This window comes from Schistocerca piceifrons, chromosome 1 (genome assembly GCF_021461385.2).
Source record: "Schistocerca piceifrons isolate TAMUIC-IGC-003096 chromosome 1, iqSchPice1.1, whole genome shotgun sequence".
NCBI classification, from domain to species: Eukaryota; Metazoa; Arthropoda; class Insecta; order Orthoptera; family Acrididae; genus Schistocerca; species Schistocerca piceifrons.
Window position 1 is genome coordinate 334,285,702 of NC_060138.1, and position 27,720 is coordinate 334,313,421.

The window sequence follows — 27,720 nt, forward strand, 5'->3', positions numbered from 1 at the left end:
GTACTGATATCGATTTTGTGTTTGGGATACCAATGAACGAATGAAGATTTCTGCTGTATGGCTCACTCAATCTTATGCTGAAATTTATAAAGGTCACACGCAAGCAAATGAAGAGATGTCAAGCTGGCTCACAATGGGCTGTGAGAAACAAGAATTATTATTTGCAGGAACTGCTAATGGTATTGAGATGACTAACATATTGCCTGTTATCAGGGCATTACTGGACAACAATTCATTCTAAATAGCTATTTGACTTGACAATACACAAAATGTCAACAGCTTCAAATCATTTTCTGCACAAATATGAATAGGCACTACAATGAAATAAGGTCATATTGGGACTTTTCAATGAAGTTAAATACTCAAACAGTGTATCATTCAACATTTAATTAGTTATTGTAGTCAGTCAGTAATGAGTATATACCATTCAAAGTTTAACATCACAACTGTACATTACAATATAGCTATGGTGCCACACTGCTGCCAAGTAAAATTAATAAGTACATAAAAATCAGTACTTTTGATGAGGCTTACTAGTGAGTAAAAACTCCAAAATATCCATTCCAGCTAGCCAAGCATTCTGAAAACAAGAAAAGTAACTGTATTCAAAGCACCTGATGCATATTACGTTCACAATGAAATACTCTTGGATGCTTTTAAATTCACTTATAATACTGAACTTAAACAGTAGCTTACCTCTTCAAATATAATAATAAATATGAATATTTCATAAATTAAGATTTTTCACAAACTATTTAATGATACTACAGTAAACACTAAAAATTACATAAATAATTGTTTGCATTATTTCATTAGACCCATTATCACTTTAAAACCTGCACGGGGTCTCACTTGTTACACTATGTTACTATTATTACTATCATATGAAAGGATAAACAACAGAATAGACACTTTATGTGAGTGAACTCAAATGATAATGGCAGCTTTCAATAAATGAAGAAAAAGCAATGTAGATGATATCCAGAACTACAGTGTATGTGAAATCTGATGTTTATTGCAGGTAAGTCATGTTACATTCAGGTCAACAAACTATGAAATCTAACCCATTTCACAGACTAAATTTAAAAAATATTCAGTAATTGTTAGATTACAGCTTTAGCAATGAATGAAACACAAAGACCATGAATTATCTAAACTATTAGACAAGACTGCTGATAGCTTGTGATGCATTCCTCTGATTATATTACCATATAAAATTTTGTTTTGTCCTGTGGAGGAGGAAAGACCAATTTGGTGATTCACAACAAAACATGTTTCACATACTTATGTACTACTTCCTTCACAATGCTTTTCTTCATCATTATATTAAATATTTCAAGCTACTGGAATACTTTACGGAAAGGGCACATGACTAATACTCTTACCTTTAACTACAGAAGTACTGAAACAACTAAATATTTAAATAAAATGAAATTGACCATAAAGGCGTGAACACAAATGCTTCTCTACAGTGTAGGATAGAGGGGAGAATAGGGGGTAGTGTGGGAATCTGAGCACGACTATAGAAAACCTATTCCTGGTGTCTTAGTTACATAACAAATTCTCAGCCAGTGTAGAATTTTGTGATGAGTGATAAACTGCTGTACTTATTTATGAGGGGGATCAATGATTGGTTGCTTGGTTCAGACAACAGAAAATCTATATGGACATCAGACTGGCACAGTAAATGCAGACTGCAATGGCTAACTATCTGCATGCTGAATTAGCATGTAACAACACACAGTTAACCCAATTATCATTGCTATAAAAGAGGAAGGGTTACAGACAACAATGAGTTACTAGCTTACTAATGGACCCTTTCTTTTTAAATTCTGTGGAACTTCAATTTTACGTTTTTCACAATTCTTCACTAAAAATTCATAGCCCCTGTGCAAACTCTTAAGATAAATGCTAAAAATTCCATATTTTTACATTAAGGGAATATTTTAGGCTGTTTTGGAGAGGGGAGATTTGAGAGAGGAAAAGATGACATAATCCAGTATCGGTGTAGCCAACACAACCTGCAAGATTTAGCTTCATCACATAATTATGATACAACTACTGTTGGGTTGCAGTGGTAATGGTTAAAGAAGACTATCGACACCAAGTGTTCCAGACCCAGCCAGTACAAGACGAGAGGGGCCAACCTTCACCTTTTCTTGTGCCACTTATAACTCAGTCTCACCTTTTTGCATGTATTTCCGGTGTGCTGTATTCACCAACAAAATCAATTGTTAACATTTTAAATTCAAACACTGAATCTCTAAGAATATGATCAGTCATAATCAAGGAAACGTCGCCCATTTCTGCCTAGTGAACTCTTACTGGTTGGTGACTTTTTAAGTCACCCAATAGCCAGCGCAGCCACCGCACAACACTAACACATGTAAAATGAGCTCACCTACTGGATGTGTGGAGAGGAGGAATAGGCTTTGAGTGATGGGAGTGCAGGTAGAAGTGAAAGCATTTTGTGAAGTGCTGAAAATATACTTTTCATGTAGGTGGTGTGCTATGACAGATGTCACACAGAAACAGAACAAAGATTTTGCGACATCACATTTTAAAGAACTTTGTATTCTAATCTGACATGATACAGTTGCAACAACTGCACACACTAATGATGTAAATACTTTGAACCACACACTGTAGGTCATAAAGATTAGCAGCAGTGATAGAGGGCATGAAGCCAAATTGTAGCACCTGAGCTTGCTTTCAAATTTACATTTTAAGCAGTGTACAGAAATTCACTGAGCTGACTTCTAATAAGCTTGTAACATGAACTGGTGAAGTAAACTCAGTTTTTCATATCTGTTTCTCCCATAAAGCCTAAAATAACACTGACAGTGGAGAGCATATGAAATGTGGCTCACGCGAGGTGCGACTATAAAGTAATGAGACTGATTTTCTTTGTAAGATTTTTTGTTTGTTTGTTCGTTTTGGTTTGAGGGTGCAAAACTGCTATGGTCATTAGCGCCCGGTCCATGACTTAGTAAACAGTAAAAACCGAAAATGGAAACCAGCAGAAATGGGAATGAAACTAAAAAAATTGGAGAAACTAAAAGCAGAAGGAAGGCTTAAACATCCACTACAGAAAGGGGTTGGTGGTCCCCAAAAAAAGCTTCAAATGACTGACGTCATTTCACTGGCACTAATAAACTCGAGAACGCGATTGGCCGAGCGCGTGTCATCTGCTAAAACTGACGATATATCAGGCGACAGCTGTAGACAGGCGCGTAACGGAGTAAAATAGGGGCACTCAATTAAAAGGTGTCTTACCGTCCACAGCTGAGAGCAATGGGAACAGAGTGGGGGAGGATCGCCACTTAAAAGATGTCGATGGCTAAAAAGACAGTGCCGTATCCGGAGTCTAGTTAAAATTACCTCCTCCCGACGACGCGTTCGGGAGGAAGAGGTCCAAGCACAAGGGAGAGCTTTCACGTCCCGCAATTTATTATGGGGAAGTGTCGACCAATGTGCGTGCCATAAAAGAACAACTCGACGACATAAAACGCTCCGTAGATCGGTGAAGGGAATCGATTGAATAGCTGGCCGAAGAAGAGAGACTGCAGTCTTGGCCGCTATATCGGCCGCCTCATTTCCACAAATACCAACGTGTCCCGGGAGCCAGAGGAACACCACCGAGACGCCCACCAGGTGGAGCAAGTGCAGACAGTCCTGAATCCGGTGGACCAGAGGGTGGACAGGGTAAAGAGCTTGGAGACTGAGGAGAGAGCTGAGAGAATCTGAGCAGATAACATACTGTATCCGCTGATGGTGGCGGATGTAGTGGACAGCCTGGAGAACAGCATAAAGCTCCGCAGTATAAACCGAACACTGGTCGGGAAGCCAAAATTGATTTGGGGTGTCGCCAACAATATAGGCACTCCCTACACCTAACGATGTTTTCGAGCCATCAGTGTAAATAAATGTGGCTTCCTTCATTTGTGCACATAGAGCAGCAAATGCCCGACGATAAACAAGTGAAGGGGTACCATCCTTGGGAAATTGACAGAGGTCACAGAGCAGGCAGATCTGGGGACAGAGCCAAGGCGGTGCTGTACCCCAAGTTGTCAAGGTTTTAGGAAAGCGGAAGGAAAGAGAATGGAGCAGTTGACGGAAGCGGACTCCCAGTGGTAGTAGGGAGGAGGGGCGGCCTGCATACCCTACATCCAAGGAGGTGTCGAAAAAAAATGTCATAGGCTGGATTAGCAGGCATGGAAGACAGATGGCTAGCATAACGACTCAGAAGGACAGCTCGCCGATTGGACAGCGGAGGTTCAGCAGCCTCAGCATACGGGCTTTCCACAGGGCTGGTGTAAAAAGCTACAGACACTAAACGTCGAGACGCCGAAGAATAGACGGCCGAGCAGAGGAGTAGACTATGCTTCCATAGTCCAATTTCGAGCGCACTAAGGCGCGATAGAGGGAGAAGGACCACTCGGTCCGCTCCTCAGGAGGTACCATTCAGGACACGGAGGGTGTTGAGGGATCGCAGACAGCGAGCCGAAAGATAGGAAACGTGGGAGGACCAGCACAGTTTTCTGTCAAACATAAGACCGAAGAATTTAGCGACATCCAAAAACGGAAGGTTGACAGGTCCTAGATGTAAGGAGGGTGGAAGAAACTCCTTACGTTGCCAAAATTAACACAAACGGTCTTACTGGGAGAAAAGGGGAAGCCTGTTTCAATGCTCCAAGAGTGGAGGCGATCGAGAGAGCCTTGAAGACGTCGTTCAAGAAGGCTGGTCCGTTGAGAGCTGTAGTAGATCTCAAAATCGTCCACAAAGAGAGAGCCCGAGACATCAGGAAGGAGACAGTCCATAATTGGATTTATGGCAATGGCAAACAGTACAACACTTAGCACGGAGCCCTGGGGTACCCCGTTTTCTTGGGAGAAAGTACGGGAGAGTGTAGTGTTCACCCGCACTCTAAATGTGTGCTCTGCCATAAATTCGTGAAGAAAAAGTGGCAGCCGACCTCAAAAGCCCCAAGAGAACAGTGTGCGGAGGATGCTGGTCCTCCAACAGGTATCGTATGCTCTCTCCAGATCAAAAAATATTGCTACTGTTTGGCGTTTCCAGAGAAAATTGTTCATGATATAAGTGGAGAGAGAAACAAGATGGTCAACTGCAGAACGATGCTTTTGGAAACCGCATTGGGCAGGTGTTAAAAGACTGCGGGACTCCAGCCACCAAGATAAACGGCAATTCACCATACGCTCCAAAACCTTACATACACTACTTGTGAGAGAAATGGGGCGATAGCTAGAGGGGAGATGTTTGTCCTTTCCAGGTTTCGGAACAGGAACGACGATAGCTTCCCGCCATCGTCTGGGAAAAGTAATGTCGGTCCAAATTCGATTATAAATGTGAAGGAGGTAACGCAGACTATGGGTTGATAAATGCAGCAACATTTGGATGTGGATACCATCCGGTCCTGGGGCGGAGGAGCGAGAAGAATAGAGTGCATGTTGGAGTTCCCGCATGGAGAAAACAGTATTATAGCTTTCGCGATTTTGACAGAAGAAAGCAAGAGGTTGCACTTCTGCTGCATGTTTCTTCGGGAGAAACGCTGGTGGGTAATTTGAAGAGCTTGAAATCTCAGCAAAGTGTTTACCCAAGGAGTTAGAAATTGCGATGGGATCCACTAACGTATCACGCGCGACATTGAGCCCAGAGACCGAGGTGAAACTAGGCGCGCCAGATAACCGTCGAATTTGACTCCAAACTTCCGAGGAGGGAGTGAAGGTGTTAAATGAGCTAGTAAAGAATTTCCAGCTCGCCTTCTTGCTATCGCAGACGATGCGACGGCATCGCGTACGGAACTGCTTATAGCGGATAAAGTTGGCCAAAGTAGGATGGTGGCGGAAAACGCGAAGAACATGTCGCCGCTCACTATTGCGTCACGGCATGCCTCATTCCACCAAGGAACTGGGGGGTGCCGGGGCAGTTCGGAGATGCGTGGTATTGAACGTTCCGCAGCTGTAAGAATAACGTCGGTAAGATGTGTGACCTCATCGTCGACGCTAGGAAAGTGACGGTCATCGAATGTTGCTAGACACGAAAAAAGTGTCCAATCGGCTTGGGCAAACTTCCAGCATCGCGGGCGCATATATGGCAGTTGAGGCTGCAGTCTAAGGACACATGGAAAGTGGTCACTCGAGTGTGTATCATCAAGGGCGAACCATTCGAAGCGCCGAGCTAGCGGAACAGTACCGACCGAAAGGTCCAAATGAGAGAAATTTGTCGTGGAGGCAGACAAAAATGTAGGGACCCCAGTGTTGAGGCAAACTAGATCCGCTTGGTGGAAAACGTCTAGCAATAGTGAGCCACGTGGACAAGGATGTGGAGATCCCCAAAGCGGGTGGTGGGCATTGAAGTCCCCAACCAGCTAATAGAGGGGGTGGAAGCTGACCAAGAAGATGAGATCAGCTCGTGCCATTGGTGTGGACAATGGAATTCATACAGTACAAAGAGAAAAGGTATATCCAGAAAGGGAGAGATGGACAGCGAGAGCTTGGAAGGTGGTGGTTAAGGGGATTGGGTGATAATGGAGAGTATCATGAGTCCACCATGGGATGGAGTGCCTTCAACAGAGGGGAGATCAAATCGGACAGACTGAAAATGGGGGAGAACAAAGCGGTCATGGGGACGCAGCTTTGTTTCCTGAAGACAGGAGATGACCGGCGAGTAGGATGGTAAGAGGATCGACAATTCATCCCGATTGGCTCGAATGCCGCGGATATTCCAGTGGATAATGGACATAGGGTAAACAGAAAATGGAGGAATGTGACAAAGGTTGGCGTCAACTCAACGACTGCTCAGAGCTTGCGACCGACAGCATGGAATGGCGTTCAGCCAAAGGCAGAAGATCCTGATCCATAGGTTGTTCAGGAGCAGCTCCTGCCACCAGCGATTGGCCGGTTGATCGGCCGCCAGCAGTGCGCCTCGGCAACACAGAAGACGGCCGAGGGCGAAATCCACCATGTGGTGCTGTAGATGGGACACACCTTGGCGGAGAAGGAGATGAACTGGGCTTCTTATTAGCCTTCTTGGAAATATGATGTTTAGATGAAGGAGGAACCGATGGTTGTGAAGTTGGGGTGCGTAAAAAATCTTCATGAGTATGCTCTTTTATCGAAGTCTTTGGTGTCTGACTTTTGGGCTCGAGATTTAGCAGAACCCGATGAAGGCTGAGCCATAGAGTGGGCAGGCGAAAGTGGTGAGGTTGAACGGGCGATCTTTGCACTGGCCGATCTGACGACCGTGATACTACAGGTGAGGTCGCAAGTCTGCGTGGCCGCCTCCTTTGTTGGCTGAGGAGAAGCAAGCACAGTGCTGTATTTTCCTGTCTGAGGCACAGTGGGCTGGTGACTGGCGAATAATTTTCAAGCAGCAAAGGTCGACACCTTTTCCTTCACTCTGATTTCCTGGATGAGCTTTTCAACTTTAAAAATGGGGCAATCTCGAGAGAATGCAGCGTGGTCACCCATACAGTTGATGCAGCGAGGGGATGTAGGTGGACAAGCACCCACATGGGCGTCCTTGCCACACGTAACACATTTGGCCGGATTGGAACAGGACTGGCTGGTGTGATTGAACCGCTAACACCGATAGCAACGCGTAGGGCTTGGGACGTAAGGGCGAACGAAAATTATCTCACAGCCTGCTTTGATTTTCGATGGGAGTTGAACTTTGTCAAATGTCAAGAAGACAGTGCGGGTTGGAATGATGTTCGTGTCAACCCTTTTCATAACTCTATGAACAGCCGTTACGCCCTGGTCAGACAGGAATTGCTGAATTTCGTCGTCAGACAATCCATCGAGGGAGTGTGTATAAACGACTCCACGCGAGGAATTTAAAGTACGGTGCGGTTCCACCTGGACAGGGAAGGTGTGGAGAAGTAAAGTACGCAGCAATTTTTGTGCCTGGAGGGCACTGACTGTTTCTAACAACAAGGTGCCATTCCGTAATCTGGAACAAGACTTTACAGGACCTGCAATTGCGTCAACACCTTTCTGAATAATGAAAGGGTTGACCGTGGAGAAGTCGTGACCTTCGTCAGACCGAGAAACAACAAGGAACTGTGGCAACGATGGAAGAACTGTCTGTGGCTGAGACTCAGTGAACTTACACTTGTGGGCGGACATAGTGGAAGGTGAGGAAACCATTGCGGAAGAATCCCCCATGATTACCGGTGTCTCCGATGGCACGCTCCTCCCTTGTGGGGGCCCTCTGAGGGCACTCCCGCCTTAGGTGATTGTTCGCACCTCAGGTCACACCTCCTGACAAATGGACGGAGGGACCAATCGGCACTTTCGGAAGGTATTAGCTCGGGTAATCACCCCTCCCTGGGCCTGGCCGTTACCAGGGGGTACGTACGTGTCCTACCTGTCTACCCGGGGCGGGGAATTATGCGTTACCCCGTCACCGGCTACGCAAGGAAATGCATGTGTCGGCCTTCAGACACGCACAGGGAGGAAAAAAGAGAAAGGGAAAGGAAAGAAGAGGGGTCTCAAATGCCACAGCAGAGAGAAGGGCAAAGAGAAGAGGTAAGGAAAAGAGAAGGACAGAAGAAGAACGAAGACTTGCAAGCGGAGAAAGCAAAGAATTTGTTACTTTTTCGAGCGTCCGTCTCCGGACGTAGGCACAAACCATACTCCCAGAGGGGGAGAAAGGGAAGGAAAGAGCCAGAGGTGGGGTGGGGGGGGGGGGGGGGAAGATGGGGGATGGGGAAGGATGCGGAAAGGGAAGGTATACAGCCTGGAAAGGAAGGAAGGCCACATTAGCTCGGGGTCCCGTGCTCGCTACGCACGTATCCACAAAAGAGTTGTGGACCCCCTGGGGGGTTTGTAAGATATGGCAACCCTGCAGGCTTGCATAGGCACAATATCTTTGACCTTCATCTATAAGCTGCTTCTAATCCAAGCAGCACATTGATGCAACTTCTCAGTCGTGAGTTGTGCTGTAATAAGTTAACATGTGTTTGTGTCTCTCGTCACGGAAATGGAACAGCATAATATTGCACAACGGTATGCCATTTCTTTTTGCCTTAAATTGGGTGAAAACATGACGACAACTTACGGTAAGCTTCAGAAGGCTTTTGGAGAGGGGGTTATGTCAAGAGCTCAAGTTTTTCGGTGGCGTAAAATGTTTAGTGAAGGCAGAATGAATGTTGAAGATGAAGACCACAGTGGACGACCATCAACCTCATGGATGGATGTCAACTTGGCTAGGGTGCATGTACTCTTACAATCTGATCAAAGATTACCCGCAAAAAAGATAGCAGAACTACTGAACGTCAATCGGAGAAATGGTTCAGCTAATAATAACGGAAGATCTTGGTATGAGAAAGATTTGTGCAAAAATGGTGCCCAAAAATCTCACACCACAACAGCGAGAAACACGGAAAAATGTGGCAGGTGATGTGTTAGAGCAAATGGGAATCAATTCAGAATTGTTGAGCTGTGCTACCACTGGTAGTGAAAGTTGGTTTTTTCAGTACAATCCAGAGACAAAAAGACAAAGTTCGCAATGGTTCTCAAAGGGATCACCTAGACCAAAAAAAGCTTGCATGTCAAAGTCAAAAGTGAAATGAGTGCTTGTGTGCTAATTTATTCCAAGGGAATTGTTCATAAACAGTGGGTGCCTCCTGGACAAACAGTTAACCAATATTACTACAAAGAAATGTTAGAAAGACTTCGTAAAAGAGTTCTTCGTGTCCGTGCCAACATTGCTGAGAAGTAGATCCTGCATTAAGATAATGTGCCACCCCATACTGCTCTGTCAGTACAGCAATTTTTAACCTCAAAACAAATTTTAGTAATACCACAGCCACTTTATTCACCAGATATCACTCCATGCGACTTTTTTCTATTTCCAAGAGTCAAAATGGTGGTCAAGGGCACCATTTTCAAACAACACAAGATGTTCAAAATGCTGTGACGAGGTCTTTGAGAATATTACAGAAGATGAGTTCCAGAAATGTTACCATCAACGGCAGGAGTGCTGGAAAAAGTGTGTGCAATCAGAAGGGAACTACTTTGAAGGAGACAACACTAAACTTGACTAAAACGGCATGCAACATTTTTTTTCCACATCAGTCTCATTACTTTAATGTCGCACTTCGTAAGAAAAGCATTAAACAATAACAGCAATGATGACAAAGTATGTCACTAAACATAAGTCTGCATTTATGCTTATGGTTTAACAATTTCGCCGCTGCGATGTTTTTGATTTAATTCAATGTGTTCATTAGTTTTTGCTCTTTCTGAATGAGTGCCAAGGATGATCTCTCAAAAAAGCATGTTTTGAACATATAATTTGTGGTCTTAGCACATCAGAAAATAGCTCCATTACCTTGTACCCTGATGAGTTTTTACTTGCTGTTACCCATCTGTGATTTTTTAAGAACTGATGAAACCACAAGTCATTGTATAAACATTGTATTGTACATTTAATTTCCTTCACTTGGACAGATTTCATATGAAGTATTGAGAGGATGGGATTTTTTTTTTATCATATATGACAATTACATGTGTTTTTGCTCGGTTTTTTTTGTGGGGAGGGGGGGGGGGGGAGGAGGAGGAGGAGGAGGTAACATTTTCCTCAATTTTGCATTTTTTAAAGCCTGGACTGCACGAAAATGTAAAATAGGGGTTTCACTTTACAACACTTTTACAGATACTGCATATTCTCCATCTTCTCTGTACACACTTCTCTCTGCTCATAACATCTCAATATTATCCAATTCAATCTCGGGTAACTTTGCTGCAATAAACACCAACCATTTCTAGTTGTTTAATTCTTTGTTCCACGTGCCACGGTAATTACTTTTAGTAACTCTTCAACAAAAACTAATGTTCTAAGATTAGCTGTCTGCCAGTTCTTACACTAAATATTTATTTCCAATGAAATATCCAACATAAAAGACACTGTAATTCATTATCTCCCTCACCTCCCTCTCTCTTTTGCAATTCTGAAGCAAACTATACAGGTGGTAACGAGGTTGTGGAAACCCGGGCATTAGCTCATAGCCTCTTTTGTAGTGAGAGTGAGAGTGAGAGTGAGAGTGAGAGTGAGAGTGAGAGTGAGAGTGAGAGGGAGAGGGAGAGGGAGAGGGAGAGGGAGAGTGAGAGTGAGAGTGAGAGTGAGAGTGAGAGTGAGAGTGAGAGTGAGAGTGAGAGTGAGAGTGAGAGTGAGAGGGAGAGGGAGAGGGAGAGTGAGAGGGAGAGGGAGAGGGAGAGGGAGAGGGAGAGGGAGAGGGAGAGGGAGAGGGAGAGGGAGGGAGAGGGAGAGGGAGAGGGAGAGGGAGAGGGAGAGGGAGAGGGAGAGGGAGAGGGAGAGGGAGAGGAGAGGGAGAGGGAGAGGGAGAGGAGAGGGAGAGGAGGGGAGAGGAGAGGGAGAGGGAGAGGGAGAGGGAGAGGGAGAGGGAGAGGGAGAGGGAGAGGGGAGAGGAGAGGGAGAGGGGGGGAGAGGGAGAGGGAGAGGGAGAGGGAGAGGGAGAGGGAGAGGGAGAGGGAGAGGGAGAGGGAGAGGGAGAGGGAGAGGGAGAGGGAGAGGGAGAGGGAGAGGGAGAGGAGAGGGAGAGGGAGAGGGAGAGGGAGAGGGAGAGGGAGAGGGAGAGGGAGAGGGAGAGAGCGAGCACAAAGCATTCTGGCCAAAGATGACATTTAATAATGTTCTATTTTCCATCCAACAGCAGCTTTGTCTTTCATTATATGACTTAACTGAGTTAGAAGATGGCAAGCGTAGCTTATAAAATACCATTTAAAAACATTTTACATAATACTTACTGCTCGAGGTTTGCTAATTGTCATCAATTCCCTCAACCCTCTTCTTGTGGCGTCTAATTGCCTCCTGATGACGCTTTATTTGTTCTTCGTGGAAACTTATCTCATCCTCAAGGTCTGATTTTAATTTTGTGAGCTGTTCTTTTTGCTGAAAAAAATTAATATGGTAAACATACTAAGTATGAAAAAGCAATTTGGCTAAGAAAAACCTCTGAATAGAAGACAGGCTGGCTAAATTATACATTCAACAGATCACAGTTCCATATGCTGAAGAAAGCAATTTACATACTAAATATTTTATAATTATGAAAATGTACTGTGAACACTGTGTTTAACTTCTGTGAACCCATGTCTAAACTGAGACCTAAGAATAGTTGTTTTATGAATTTTAGGAAATACATGGTACATGTAAATTCCATGAACACAACAATGAGATTGTACACAACCTTCAACAGAGCTACTTTTTCGGTAAGCTGTGGCTAGTGCCTCAGTAAGTTTCATACTATAAATCCACAGGTTAAGTTACTCATATCTTACATTCAGTTTACTGTAAACCAGCTGTGTGCAGCGTGTGTTGTAGTGACTTTTTCTCTCTCTGTAAGTAACTAGGAACAAATGAACAAATGAACGAATGAATGGCGCGCGCGCGCACACACACACACACACACACACACACACACACACACACACACACACACACACACACACACACACTTGTACAAGTAATTCCCCCGTATTTACCGAATTTTGCACTGTAATTTCACCAGCATTCTTAGAAAATTTATAATTTTGAGATTAACTGGTAGTTGTTTGACAAAGAACAGTCACTGGCAACTGTCCAATTCTCCAGTGTTTTATATCATGCGACCGTAGAGAAGACATTAAATGTGCCTATAGTATAGAGTCTGGTGGCACAATCTTTGGCCCTGAAAGATGATGTAATTGATGCACTGAACAATGCAAATGAGACAAGTGTACTTCATACTTATGTAGTATTCCAATTCAACTAATCACACGGAAGATGTTAAAGGACATTTTTGGACATTTCTACATGTCAACCCTTCTCATTGTCACCGCATCTCTAGTGGTAGTAGGGGTATCCTACACCAGCAGTATTTTTATGCATTTAGTGTGTCATTTGAAATTGCAGGCATTCCCAAATTAATATTTACTATCAAAAACAGTCTTGATCACAAATTATTTATTCTGGCGACCGGTTTCAACCACAACTGTGGTCATCTTCAGACCAATGAGCAAGAACCTCCATCTGGTGGCAAATCACTAGTGATTTACCACCAGTTGTGGTCAAAACCGGTCACCAGAATAAATAATTTGTGATCCAGACTGTTTTTGATAGTAAATATTAGTAATAACACTGATCACTGGTTGCTCCCACAATGTATTCAAAAGTAAGTCCCCACCTCTGCAGGTGGTAGGTGGTTCTTACACCAACAGGAACATGTGCAGGTGTGAGTACAACAACTCACTGTAGTTTCATCGTTATTTGATTAATGGCACAGAAACACATAGATGACTGAAAGACAAATATTCATTTTTATGCATTAGACTGTTAAAAAGGCCATAAAATTTCCCAGCAGGTTAAAACTGTGTGCTGGGTCGAGTCTCAAACTCTGAATCTTGCGTTTCACAAACACTGCTCTTATCAACTGAGGAACCGAAGCATTATTCAAGACCCACCCCTCACAGCTTGATTTCTACCAGCATCTCTCTCACTCACAGAAGTTCTCCTGCATACCTCATTGGGCTAGCATTCCGGGAGAAAGGACATTACAGAGAAATGGTTAGCTACAACATATGGAACTGGTTCCAGAATGCATCAGGATAGCTACTCAGTTCGTAGATCAAGTCCTTTTATCTCTTGGCCAATTTTAGTGCCAAGATAGTTTCCTGTGACACACAAATGTGTTGTTATCCTCTAGAAATTCATGGTGGCAGTAGTAGTTTCCCATCAATAGTGAAAAGCAAAAATTCTGAAGATGGTGTGTTTCAAGCATTAGGTGCCCATGGTCTGACCACCACCAAATGCACAATGCCATGTGCTTTATCTTTAACTACATATACACTGTTGAAGTCATGTACAGTACATCGAAGAGTGTACTTTGCAGTAACAGTAAAGATTTTCTGTCCTGTTCCAGTAACATACTGATAAGGGGGAAAATGAAGGGTTACAATTCTAAATGGTCTACAAAAAATGTTAAGATTCTATCAGCTCATCCTTGAATACATCTGATGTCTGCTGTGCTGCCTCCTTGCAGGCTTAAAGCAATGGCGCAATACTCTAGAAATGATCACACAATAGTGTTTTACTAATTTCTTCACAGATGCACTGTACTTCCCAAGGAACTTCAAATACATCCAAATCTTACATTCACTTTCCCTATTAGTGGCTTTTTGACAGTACCATTCTTCCTGCTTGTTGGTACTATATGATGGGTGTACATAAAGTGTGGGAACACTTTCAATTATTTATTGCACAAGAACTAAACATTGTACAGATGTCATACACATTGCACTTTGAAGAGAAACTCTTTAACTTTTTTTTTACCTGTCCCAGCACGGCATCATCGACTGTGGCAGTCACTTCCTGTAATCTCTCCCAGAGCTCTGCTACATCATGTGGTAGAGATAGTACATACAACAGATCTCTAATGTGTCCCCACAGAAAAAAGTCATATGGAGTGGGATCTGGTGATCAGGAAGGACATTTCATGAAATGGCTGCCCCTTCTGTAGCATGGCTGATCCATCCACATGGCAGCTCCGTGTTCAGGTACCCACAAACTTCACATGAAAATGGGGTGGAGCCCCATCCTCTTGAAAGATGAATGGCTCTCAGCAAAGAAGTATGGCCCATACAGTTTTTGATGTGAAAAGGCACAAAAAACATGTACCTTTGGGGAATCATGCTCAAATTCAATGCATTTGTGTGGATGCTTTGTATCCCAGATTCGACAATTACGCGTGTTCATTTTACCATTAGTATGAAAAGTGGCTTCATAGCTAAAAAATTAAGCAATCAACAATCCTTGTTCAGTTGTTGCAACTGTGAACAAAACTTGAAATGCTTGCCTTTGTCATAGTCATTGAGCTTCTGCACTAGCTCCAATTTGAATGGTTTCATAGACAGCTTCTGTCGTAGGGCTTTCCACACCATCACTGAAGTCATTTTGAGTTCACGGGATGCATGGCACACTGATTTCTTTGGACTCATTATTAATGTCTCTGGTATGCACTCCACATTTACTTCACTCACACTGGGATGTTCGCTTCTCTTTGCCAGGCACAAGCAAGCCATTGTAACGAATTTGTTATGCCAGTGGTAAATGGCCTTTCTTGTTGGTGGCTTCTTACCATACTTGGTTCTAAACATCTGTTGAGCAGCTGTAGCAAACTTGTTTTTGTCAAACTCAAACACATAGAAAGCTCACTCTGCACCTGAACTCGCCATGTTTGCGACTAGCTCTGACTATTGGCAAATTACCAAACTGCGCTGTTGCAGTATACATGGGGGGGGAGGGGGGGGGGGAAGGAGAAACTTTCAGGGTTTCTCTTCAAAATGACATATGTATGATATCTGTACAATGTTTGGTTCTCATGCAATAAATAACTGAAAGTGATTGTGGACTTTATGTACACCCTGTATTTAAATGATGTGACCACACTGATTTTCCTTTCATTGTTTCATCTTTCAGTTGGTTCGTTGGAGGTTAAGTTACTAAACAGAGATCATTTGTCACTCCGTCAAGAGTTAGTTCATTAGAAGTTAGTAACGTCCACCAGAAATTCTGACTACATTATAGAAGTATGTAGTAGTGGGAAATACGTGACACTGAGAACAATATTTTGCCAGAACTGAGGCATAATTGGAGAAGTAAAAGTATTTGGGTTGGGAAAGTACTTAGGTGAGAGCAAATGAGGGTTCTCCCAGGGTTCATCTGCGGCAGAATAAAACCCACCCACATCTGACCCCTTGCTAGTGCTGTTAAGGCTGACAGTTATACAGTAACAGTTCAACACAGGAGAGCAATAACAATAAAAAGTGATACAGCTGACAACATAATACTTATCAATTGGACCTACAACAATAAAACAATGTGTGAGAACTAAGCAGGTCAGCAATGGGGTGGGGTCATGTGAGCTTCCTCCAGAGCTCTGCTTGTGACGGGTTGTCCCACCCCCAATAGGTTAAAGAGCGGTACAGCATCCACTATTGATTGGAGTGTTACCCCTGAAACAGCTAATAAAGTGCAAAAGAAAAAGGGACTACCAATGCAGCTGGTAAAAGAGAGATGCTTGAGGGTTGCCAGTCTTAGCATGCAGTTGGAGACACCCCAACCCAAAGAAGCAACACCCACCTCAAAAGCAGTTTAAAACATTGTATCAGAGAGAGAAAACCTCTTAAGGAGAAAATGACGAACCAATTCAATTGTGCGTGACTCGCATGCCAATATCAGAGGCAAAGAATCTGGAAGGTTATGCTTAGCATGGAGGACCAGGAGGAAGGAATATTCTAGCAGGATGTGAATGATTGCCTGTAACCGCAACATAAGGAGCTTCACTGCACAATATAAATGTGTGAGTTAATACAGCATGACAAATGTGGAAGCAATACACGCACAGAGAAGCGTATGATAACATGCTGCTTCTGAGAATCTAGGTTGGTTGGTTGGTTGGTTGGTTGTTTGTTTAAGGGACCAAACAGCAAGGTCATCAGTCCCTTGTTTCAAATATGTTCCATTCCGCTAATGGGACATCTGAAGAAAGTAAGAACAATAAAATGGAAAAAACTAAAAACGTAAAAAGGCAGTCATGTCAATAGTAAAAAAATGAGGGAAGTCAGCAAGAGAACGAACCCAACGCTATGCTGAAGCAGCAGAGGCAAGACCACCTGTGACTTAAAAGGTGCAACCGCTAGAATGCAGAAGTACGTATGGAAAAAGGAGACTAACCAAGCCTTAAAAAAAAAAGGATAAAAATAGAGTAAAAGGCGAAGAAAAGAGGATTTCAGTCAGGGAGGTGAATCGGGAATCTCCGAACACTACTTACGGTGGGAGACACCAAAACACTCACCGCCCTGCCCCAATACCAGAGAGAGATTAAAAATCTTAAAAATGAGAATAAAAACCACTTTCCCGGAGGAAACCGAGAACCAGAGAGACCATCCGGGAATCGTCAGCCAACATCAAAGGTAAAGTGTGGGGGAGTCTGTACTTAGCACGCAGAGCCAAAAGAAGGGGGCATTCAACCAAAATGTGGGCTACCGACTGGAAGGCTCCACAACCACAAAGTGGGGGTGGCTCATCATGCAAAAGAAAACCATGGGTCAGCCTGGTATGGCCAATGCAGAGAAGACACAGTGTGGTTGAGTCCTCTCTGGAGAGGCGAAAGGAAGAACGCCACGGGCCTGGTGTCACCTTAATCGCACAAAGTTTATTAGACAGGCGAGTAGCCTCCCAAGAATTGGCCCATGACTGTGTGAAGTGGGATTTGATGTGAAGCCGTAAATCCGCTGCAGGAGGGGTTACAGAAAACGGGGGTAAGTATGGATGGCAGAGACCAAGGGATGGTGCGAAAAACACCGGTCAATAGCAAGAAGGCCACTCATCGAGTCTGTACATAACAAAACGTTGTTGTGTTGGGACTGTTTAATAAAGGTAAGGGCCTGGGAAATTGCCATCAATTCCGCAGTAAACACCCCACATGTAGGTGGCAGCAGATGATTTTCCGTTCCGACAGAGGGCTTGAAGGCATACCCCACATGAGCAGCAGATTTAGAGCCATCAGTGTAAAAAACAACAGCATCCCGAAACTCCCATAAAATTTGGTGGAAAAAGGAATGGAACACCACCGGGGGGGGGGGGGGGGGGGGGGGGGGGATGGAATCTTTTGGACCTCGGCGGAGATCCATCCGAATTCGAGGTCGAGGAACTAACCAAGGGGGGGTGGAGGGGAGGGAGCGAGGAAGGCAGGACAAAGGAGGAAGCTGAAAATCATGGCAAAGAGACGCAAGGCGGAGCCCAACCAGTAAACCCGCCCGAGGGCGGGAGTCGGGTGGGCGACGCCCATGGTCTGGGAACAGGATAGAATAGGAAGGATGAGTGGGAGAGGAACAGATAGTGAGTGCATAAGACACCAGAAGCTGGGACCGCCGAACAGAAAGGGGGGGGGGGGGATCCCAGCTTCAACCAGGAGACTATCAACAGGGCTAGTAGGGAAGGCACTGGTGGCCAAACGGATACCACGATGGTGGACTGGATCCAGCACGTGCACTGTGGAAGGAGCAGCTGAACCATAAACTTGACAACCACAGTCCAAGCGAGACAGAACTAGAGCACGATAAAGACAGAGAAGGAGGGAACGGTCCGCACCACAAGAGGAGTGGGCAAGGAAGCGAAGGACATTGAGTTTACGGAAACATCCTACCTTCAGATGTCTGATATGGGGCAGCCAAGTGAGCTTGTTGTCAAAAAGAAAACCCAGGAAACGAAACTGTGGGACCACAGGCAATCGGTGGGCATCAAGATAGAGCTGTGGATCGTAGTACGGCGACAGAAGTGGACCACCTGCGATTTTAGAGGAGAGAATTGGAACCCATGTGAGAGGGTCCATGCAGAGGCACGCCGTATTGCTCTGCAGATGCCATCGAAGAGGAACTAACCCAAATGCAGAAATCATCCACATACAGGGCAGGGGCGACCAAAGGACCGACAGAGGCCACAAGTCCATCGATAGCAATGAGGAAAAGAAGGACACTCAAGACAGAACCCTGTGGGATGTCCATCTCCTGGGTCCGTGGAGAACTAAAAACTGTACCACCTCGAACTCTGAATGACTGATGGAACAGGAACTGGCGGATAAAAATCGGGAATGGGCCCCGAAGACCCCACTGATGAAGGGTAAGTAAGATGTGATGGCGCCAGGCCGTGTCATAGGCCTTGCGAAGGTCAAAAAACACTGCAACCAAATGGCGGCGCTGGGATAAAGCCTGCCGAACTGTGGATTCCAAGCGAAGTAAATGATCGATTGGAGACCGTCCCTCTCGAAAGCCACACTGGTAAGGGGACAATAGATCCCGAGATTCGAGTACCCAATTGAGCCGACGGGCTACCATCCGTTCAAGTAACTTACAAACAACATTGGTCAAACTAATTGGCTGATAGCTGTCAACAGATAGGGGGTTCTTACCACGCTTAAGGACAGGAACCACAATGCTATCCCTCCACTGAGAAGGGAAGTCACCCTGGAGCCAGATACGGTTAAACACCAAAGTACTGAGATGTCAAAGCAGTTGGTTATGAATGGAATCTGGGCCGGGGGCTGCATCATGAGAAGAAGAAAGTGCAGAAAGAAATTCCCATTCAGTAAAAGGTTCGTTGTAAGATTCTGACTCACAAGGGGTAAAACATAAGGTGGAAGCTTCAGCCCGCTGTTTCAGGTGAAGGAAAGCAGCTGGATACGAGGCTGATGCTGAGGCCACTGCAAAATGGGTCGCAAGATGTTCTGCAAGAACTAATGGGTCCGTACAAAGGCCATCTGGGAGGTGAAGGCCTGGGAGGGTGGACTGCCGATGGCAACCTTGGAGAGAGCGAAGTATAGCCCATACCCGTGACAGAGGGAGAGCAGAACCAAGGGAAGAAACGAATCATTCCCAACATATCCGCTTGCTCTGTTTGATTAAATAACGGGCTTTAGCGTAGAGGCGTTTAAAGGTAGTAAGGCTGGCTACGGATGGGTGCCTCTTAAAGTGATGCAAAGCTCGACGGCGATCACGGATGGCAATGGCAATGGCCGTGCTCCACCATGGGACTTGCCGGCGACGAAATGGTCCAGATGAGTGCGGGACAGCAAGGTTAGCAGCGCAAACAATCGCATCAGACATGTCACGTAGGACGTCATCAATACAACCCGACAAAGAGGGAGAAAACATGACCTATGCAGTGTATAGAGGCCAATCGGCGCGTTGGAAAGACCAACAAAGTAACCTGTCCATCGGGGAGCGGGAAGGGAGCGAGATAATCAACGGGAAATGGTCACTATCACAAAGGTCGTCGTGTGGCGACCAGTGTAATGAAAGGAGGAGAGAGAGAGAGAAAGAGGAAGATCAATGGCAGGAAAGGTACCATGACCGGCACTGAAATGAGTAGCGGAGCCATCATTAAGAAGGCACAAGTCGTGGTCTGCAATAAACTGGTCTATAAGAAGACCTCGTCTAGATGGAAAGGCACTGCCCCACAAGGGATGATGAGCATTAAAATCACCAAGGAGGAGGAAGGGAGGAGGAAGTTGCTGAAGAAGGGCAGTTAAGGCAGCAAGTGTAAGAGTCCTGTCAGGAGAGAGATAAAGATTGTGAACTGTGACCGCAGAGTCTAGGTGGACCCTAACAGCAACTGCTTCCAATGTAGTTTGAAGAGGAATCCACTTGCTAGCAATGTCTGTACGGACCAACATACAACCACCAACAGAAGCCCGCAGGGGTCCGACCCGATTTCGACAGAAAACACGGAACCCACGGAGGGTCAGTGAGTGAGAATCAGTAAAATGAGATGCCTGGAGAACCACACAAGCTGCAGAGTAAGACGAAAGAAGGGATTTCAATTCCGGAAGGTGACGATAGTATCCATTACAATTCCATTGCAGAACCACAGAATTATGACTTAAATGGGGGCTGAAGACACTAAAGCCAGTCATACTGCCAATCCCCACCCGTCACCGACAAGGAGGGGGCGACATCCATGAACGACAGGTCAGAATCCGGTTGTGAAGACGGGGAAGGGACCTCTGGTGACACCAGGAGAGGGGGGAGGAGACGTGGGGGGAGGAGAGGTGGGGTGGGGAGAGGTGGGGTGGGGAGAGGGGGGGCGAGGAGAGGGGGGGCGAGGAGAGGGGGGGCGAGGGGAGGGGGGGCGAGGGGAGGGGGGGCGAGGGGAGGGGGGGCGAGGGGAGGGGGGGCGAGGGGAGGGGGGGCGAGGGGAGGGGGGGCGAGGGGAGGGGGGGGCGAGGGGAGAGGGGGGGCGAGGGGAGAGGGGGGGCGAGGGGGGAGAGGGGGCGAGGAGAGGGGGCGAGGAGAGGGGGCGAGGAGAGGGGGCGAGGAGAGGGGGCGAGGAGAGGGGGCGAGGAGAGGGGGCGAGGAGAGGGGGCGAGGAGAGGGGGCGAGGAGAGGGGGCGAGGAGAGGGGGCGAGGAGAGGGGGCGAGGAGAGGGGGCGAGGAGAGGGGGCGAGGAGAGGGGGCGAGGAGAGGGGGCGAGGAGAGGGGGCGAGGAGAGGGGGCGAGGAGAGGGGGCGAGGAGAGGGGGCGAGGAGAGGGGGCGAGGAGAGGGGGCGAGGAGAGGGGGCGAGGAGAGGGGGCGAGGAGAGGGGGCGAGGAGAGGGGGCGAGGAGAGGGGGCGAGGAGAGGGGGCGAGGAGAGGGGGCGAGGAGAGGGGGCGAGGAGAGGGGGCGAGGAGAGGGGGCGAGGAGAGGGGGCGAGGAGAGGGGGGGAGGAGAGGGGGGGAGGAGAGGGGGGGAGGGGAGAGGGGGGAGGGGAGAGGGGGGAGGGGAGAGGGGGGAGGGGAGAGGGGGGGGGAGAGGGGGGGGGAGAGGGGGGAGGAGAGGGGGGAGGAGAGGGGGAGGAGAGGGGGAGGAGAGGGGGAGGAGAGGGGGAGGAGAGGGGGAGGAGAGGGGGAGGAGAGGGGGAGGAGAGGGGGAGGAGAGGGGGAGGAGAGGGGGAGGAGAGGGGGAGGAGAGGGGGAGGAGAGGGGGAGGAGAGGGGGAGGAGAGGGGGAGGAGAGGGGGAGGAGAGGGGGAGGAGAGGGGGAGGAGAGGGGGAGGAGAGGGGGAGGAGAGGGGGAGGAGAGGGGGAGGAGAGGGGGAGGAGAGGGGGAGGAGAGGGGGAGGAGAGGGGGAGGAGAGGGGTCCGGGCTGCGGGTAAGGAAGGGGGAGGAAGGGGTGAAGATGTAACCAAGGCGTAACTAGATGTCATGGACACAGGGTGAAGACTTGTATATTTCTTACAGGCCTCTGTGTAGGTTAAACGATCGAGGGACTTTTACTCCTGTATCTTCTTTTCCTTCTAATATACTGGGCAATCTGGTGAACGTGGAGAATGACTATCATGACAATTTACACACACAGGAGGGGGAACACAGGGACTCCCCTCATGGAGTGGACGTCCACAGTCACCACAGAGAGGGGCCTGTGAACAGCAGGAAGACATGTGTCCAAAACGCAAGCACTTAAAACACCTCATAGGAGGTGGGATGTACGGCTTCACATCACATTGATAAACCATAATCTTAACTTTCTCAGAGAGGACAGGATAAAGGCACCAGTATCAATGCGATTGTCTTTAGGGCCCTTCTGGACATGCCGAACAAAGTGAGCACCCCGCCGTCCGAGATTGTCCTGAAGTTCCTCATCAGTTTGAAGGATGAGGTCCTTGTGAAAAATCACACCTTGTACCATATTTAGAGACTGGTGGGGGGTAATGGACACAGGAATTGTGCCAAGATGGGTACAGGCACAAAGGGCCGTAGATTGGGCAGCTGAAGCAGTTTTGATCAGCAACGAACCCGACCGCATCTTGCTCAGGGAGTCCACTTTGCCAAACTTGTCTTCAATGTGTTCCACAAAGAATAAAGGTTTGGTATTGGTGAAAGTATCTCCATCAGTCCTGGTGCAAACTAGATAACAGGGGAAAGGTTTCGCCCCGAGCTGACGGGCCTGACCCTCCTCCTAGGGGGTAGCCATGGAAGGGAAGGCCGAAGGGGCAAGAGAAGAAGCACTTGAAGAATCAGTTCCACGCAGAGAGACGGCCACAGAAGAACGGCCAGAGTTCTGGACCCATATGCATTTCATTTGCATAGCGTCTGCCCTGATACCACCCACTCCGATCAGGGGCTCTCCTCACGGGCGCCACCCAGCCACAGCAAGGGCTGTCTGGCACGGCGGCCATTGCCGGGAGTTCCGATGCTCCAGGATGACGAGCAACCACTCCAAGGCATGCATGAGGAGGTCACAGCTCAGGTATCAGAAGTGTGATCCCTGTGTGTTCAGGGGGCTCAACCAAAAGGGTACATAGCGACCCCACCACACGGGCTGGCTACCGTGCTGGCTATGCACCCTAGCATCAGACAACGACGTGAAAGAAAAGGTGGAATGTACTAGGAGAGCGCACGTCGGAGACACTCGGTAAGGTGCTCTTCCCCAAATGGCTCACACTACGGAGGAGAAATTTTGTAATGGAGGTCAAACCCCAGAGGGGGACCAAGGAATGCCAAAAGGAGGAGATGATTACGCAACAAAGCCGGATTGTAAAACCAACAGAACCAAGAGGATAGCAGGGGCCAACATAAGCAAGGACACCAAGAGAGGGATAGGAGAGGGTGACGGGAAAGGAGCAAGGAGGGGAGAGGAGGGGAAGGGGAAGGAAATGCAGCCCTGGAGAGAAAGAAGGCTGCAATAGCTCGGGGCCCCATGCTCGCCACGCACGTATCCACAAAAGAGTTGTGGACCCCCTGGGGAGCTGAGAATCTAGAGACATGCCAGCCATGGATAAAATCTGACTGGCAGGTTAACAACGAGGGCATGTGTGCCGGCCAGCCTGGATGTGGCTTTTAGGTGGTTTCCCCACATCCAACTAGATGAATCTGGGCTGGTACCTGCATTCCAATGCACTTATACCATTCAAAAATGTCGCAAGAACTCACTCTCACTTTCACATGAGAACACTTGATGCAGACAGATGGAGTACACAAATTCCGCGTTGATGTGTAGGAGGGGGAAGACATGGTGATAGGAAGGGCATCTGACCATGATCTACCACTAACATTGCCAAATCCACATCAACATTCTGATCACAAGATGATATGAGAAGACGACAGGAAAAAGAACAAAGGCCACTGCTGAGGTGACGTAGGACTGTGTGTTCCTTTCTGGGAGGAATAGGAGGAGTCGTCCCATTCAGCAGTAGTTGCCTTGAGAGTATGGAATTGATTAGAGGGCAGCAGCCCACCAGATGCTCCATTTCCAAGTCATAAGAGGTGAGGTCTTATTTGAACCTGCAAATCCACACCTGGGGTAATCAAAGAGAATATTGGGTGAATAATTGCTTCTTGGTCCAAATGGTCCACCAGTTCACTCCTTGAATACACAAATGTCTTAAGAAAAGAAACAACTGAACAGGCTGCACAACTAAGGTCAAATAGAAGGTCATGAACAGGCTGCACAACTAAGGTCAAATAGAAGGTCATGAACAGCAGGTATCACACAGTGACAAGAGTAAATAATAGCCTGGAGACTGCTTACCGAGTCACAATAAATTAAAAAGCACTTGAGGGGAATACTTTTAATATAACTAAGGATTCCATCAATGGCTATTAGCTCTGTAGTAAAAAGACTACATGTTCCCAGCAACAGATATTCCTGAAAAGTGGGAGATGTCCTATTCACAATTTTAGAGCCATCAGTGTAAATTATGACAGCGCCCTGATCTTTAAGAACAAGAGGAACAGACACCGAAAGGTAATAGGGATGACAAACTTTAGGTCCTTGAAATATATTGATCCAATTTCATTGTCTGGGTACTACCCTAGGGGGCACAGGAGAAGGGGTGTGGGGAACACAGAGCACATTCTGAGGTGGTTAGTCAGAGACTTCAGTAAAGGGCCTTGAGGTGCTTACCAACTAGTAATCTCATTGAGGGCAGTTTTAGTGGTCTATACACCAGGTGTGCAAAAAGAATTTAATAATGCTGACAGCAAAATTGCTGGGTAGTGACTGCATGAGAAGATGCCTGCTTCAGGAATGAGAGTGTCTACAGGATCAGTCCAGAAAGTGTCAGTGGACTGTCTTACTCTATGATAATGGACTAGGTTCAACAATTTGAAAGCTGAAGGTGCTGCTGAGCCGTATACTCAATCACAGTCCAGTCAACACGAGATCATGGCCTGGTAAATATGGAGGTCAGCAGCCCAACTTGCACCCCAAGAGGTGAGGGCAAGGAAGTAGATAGTGTTAAGCTTCCACACACAGCTAGCCTTTAGTTAATGAATATCAGGAAGCACTGACAGCTTTTTACCAAAGAGAAATCCCAAAAATATGGACTGCAATAATGTCCAAGTGCTGCAGTGGTATCCATGTAGAACTGTGGGTCAGGATGGACCGAGGCATGATTATAAATGTTTAATTTGTGTTCTTGCAACAGAGAATTGGAAGCTATGGTAAAGAGCCACATGGAGACCTTTCGGATAGTACCTTTAAGTTGGCATTCAGTGAGGACCACAGACAGAGCTATATCAAATACAAAAGTCATCAACTTACAGTATGGGGGGAACAGTAGCTTGACAGAGGTCACTAACCAATTTGAGAGGTGACGAAGGGATGTAACAATCAGCACAGGGCCCTGCGGGACGGCATTTTCTTGACCTCACGGGGTGCTGAGTAATGTACCAATTCTAATCTGAAAAAAACAGTGAGATAAAAACTGATGAATAAAAAGTATAGGGAGCCTAAAAGCTCCAGTCATAGAGGGTAAGCAAAACAGGCACAAAGGGGTGTCGTATGCCTTATGTAGGTCAGGCAGCAATGAGGTATTGGCATTTAGAAAAGTCTGTCAGACTGCCGTTTCCAGCTTAACCATAGTGTTACTTAAACATCAGTTAATTGATAATACCTGCACTATCTTCACAATCGGTCGCCTGCTTTAACTATCCATAGTCTATGCTGTTTATAAATTATGTTGTTAACAGAGTGGTCGCTGTGGGGGGAGGGGACGAGAAAGAATTTTCTTGTTTGTCTTCCAGTAATTACAATTCATGGGCTCATCCTTCTGGTAAAATCTACACATGTAAATAACATGGATTTGTGAATGTGCATTATACAGATTGTCATCTTCAATTGAGAGAGCTTGGTTGCTTGTAGCAAGGAATAAAAATGTAACAGACTGGTGTAATACAACAGTTAGTAAAGAGGAAAAAAAATGACATTTTAAAGATTTGTTAAGTGTTTGTAATTAGACTGCATAAAGCATTTTAAAATAAATACAATTATTATCAGTATTAATTAAACAGACCTGCTACTGTTCTCTTCTGTTTCTGAGTCCTCATTGTACATCCAAGTATTTTCAGTTGTACATGTTAATGTATAGGATGATTCGAAAACAAAAAACACTGACAATCCTAACACCCCTGTGTCACCTTTTTTTTTTTGCTCCTTCAAAGACACACCAGCTCCCGCAGAACTGAAGATAGTTAAAAAACAACCTGTCAAGTGTCAAGTTTTTTTTTATTTGCATGGTGGCTGGACATAGTCATTAAAATATACAGCTGTGTTCACATTCTATCTGATTTCACAGTATTTCAGGGCATATTCATAAATAATGCACGCGAAATGTGAATATTTCAATGGATATGAGACAAAACTAATCTCTTTTGTCAAGAGTAGATGGTGAATGTTTTGTAAAAACTCTTAATCCTATACACATATCTTGAGCTCTTGCCCATTAATGGTGAAAACAGTTCCAGAATGAAATTTTCATTCTGCAGCCAAGCGTGTGCTGATATGAAGCTTCCTGGCTGATTAAAACTGTGTCAGACGAAGACTAACTCTGGACCTTCGCCTTTCGCGGGACGGTTCATGAGCCATGCTTGGGTAGCTCGGTTGGTAGAGCACTTGCCCGTGAAAGGCAAAGGTCCCGATTTTGAGTCTTCATCTGGCACATAGTTTTAATCTGCTGTAAAGTTTCTGAAGCCTCTTGTTTAAAACTTGTGGAGTTGGTGGATTAGCTCACCATAATTTCTTTTTATGTTTTTGAGTTGACATCATTGTGCGACCTGACAAATAATTTTTCAAGCATTATAAGGAAGAATTCTGCCTCTAAAGCTTCTAGCTCTTCTGTTAGAATAACTCTTAAGAGCTTCTCAATTCTTTCGGTTGCACCTCTTGCACTGTATCTAGATCACAAGTTCATCAATCACATTTCAAGGCCAGTTCAAAAGTAAAGAAAGAATTTTATTCTATTTGTCCACAAACGGTTGCTATTGATACCATTCCATACAGAACTTCCGACCATCTGGGTTTTAAAAAATTTGTTTAGAGAGCAGATATGAGTTGCCAGATAAAACCACACTGTTCATTGATCTCAATAACAATATGAAGAGAGAAAAAATAAATTAGAAAAAGCTCTTACAAAAGGTATTTTTTTAGTGTTACAATGGACATGTGGAAAAGCAATGCAAATGAAGGTATACTGGCACTGGCTTGCCACTTAAGACGATGAAGCTCAATGTAACATTGACAAGTAATATGTTGACCAAAGCTTTATGAGAATTTTTTTTAAAAATATGAAAGTAATTTTTCAGGTTTCAAGGATTGAAACAAACTTGTTTGACAATATTGTGCAAAATTCTGGACATACTGGTAGGTGATTTTAAAATTACATTTTTTCCAGGTCATCATTCAGATCTTAATGGAATACAATACTCATGATAAGACAGTAGTAGTGGTCACAGAAAACTCTACAATATGACAATGCTGTCGAAATCCTAAGCATTTGACATTCACCTGTTTCGCCCACTGCATCAACTTAACAGTAGAACATTGTTTCAAAGCAGAAATATTTTCCAAAATTTTACAAAGGATATTGTGACTTTCAAAACACTACACTAACCAGCTACAAACTGCGCAATGTTCAAAAAAGAGCAAACAAAAAAGAACCGGGACTGATACAAGTGGCGCTGCTTGATGGAAAGCTCACACTACATGCTCAAAAGAATTATGGAAGTACGGAGTGAGCTTGCGATCGCGATCAATGAAAGTTCCAAAGCACTGCCTACTCTCACAGCAGAAAATTCCTTAGCTATACAAGAGATAATAGGTCTTCTGAAACTTTTGAAGCAGCAGCAGCAGCAGCCACACACCGTCAGGTGGCTTGTGG

At 45.8% G+C, this 27,720-nt stretch overlaps 1 protein-coding gene across 1 annotated transcript in view; it reads right to left on the reverse strand.

Annotated features, from left to right (window-relative positions):
• Nucleotides 1–372: 372 nt before the first annotated feature.
• LOC124787273 (ATPase inhibitor, mitochondrial-like) overlaps nucleotides 373–27,720 on the reverse strand; it is a 36,710-nt gene continuing 9,362 nt past the window's right edge. Inside the window, exons 3-4 of the mRNA XM_047254327.1 lie at nucleotides 11,794–11,938; nucleotides 373–580 (exon numbers count right to left, since the gene is read on the reverse strand). Of these exons, the coding sequence (XP_047110283.1) occupies nucleotides 11,807–11,938 (132 nt within the window). The 3' untranslated portion in view covers nucleotides 373–580; nucleotides 11,794–11,806. The remainder of the gene's footprint in view (nucleotides 581–11,793; nucleotides 11,939–27,720) is intronic.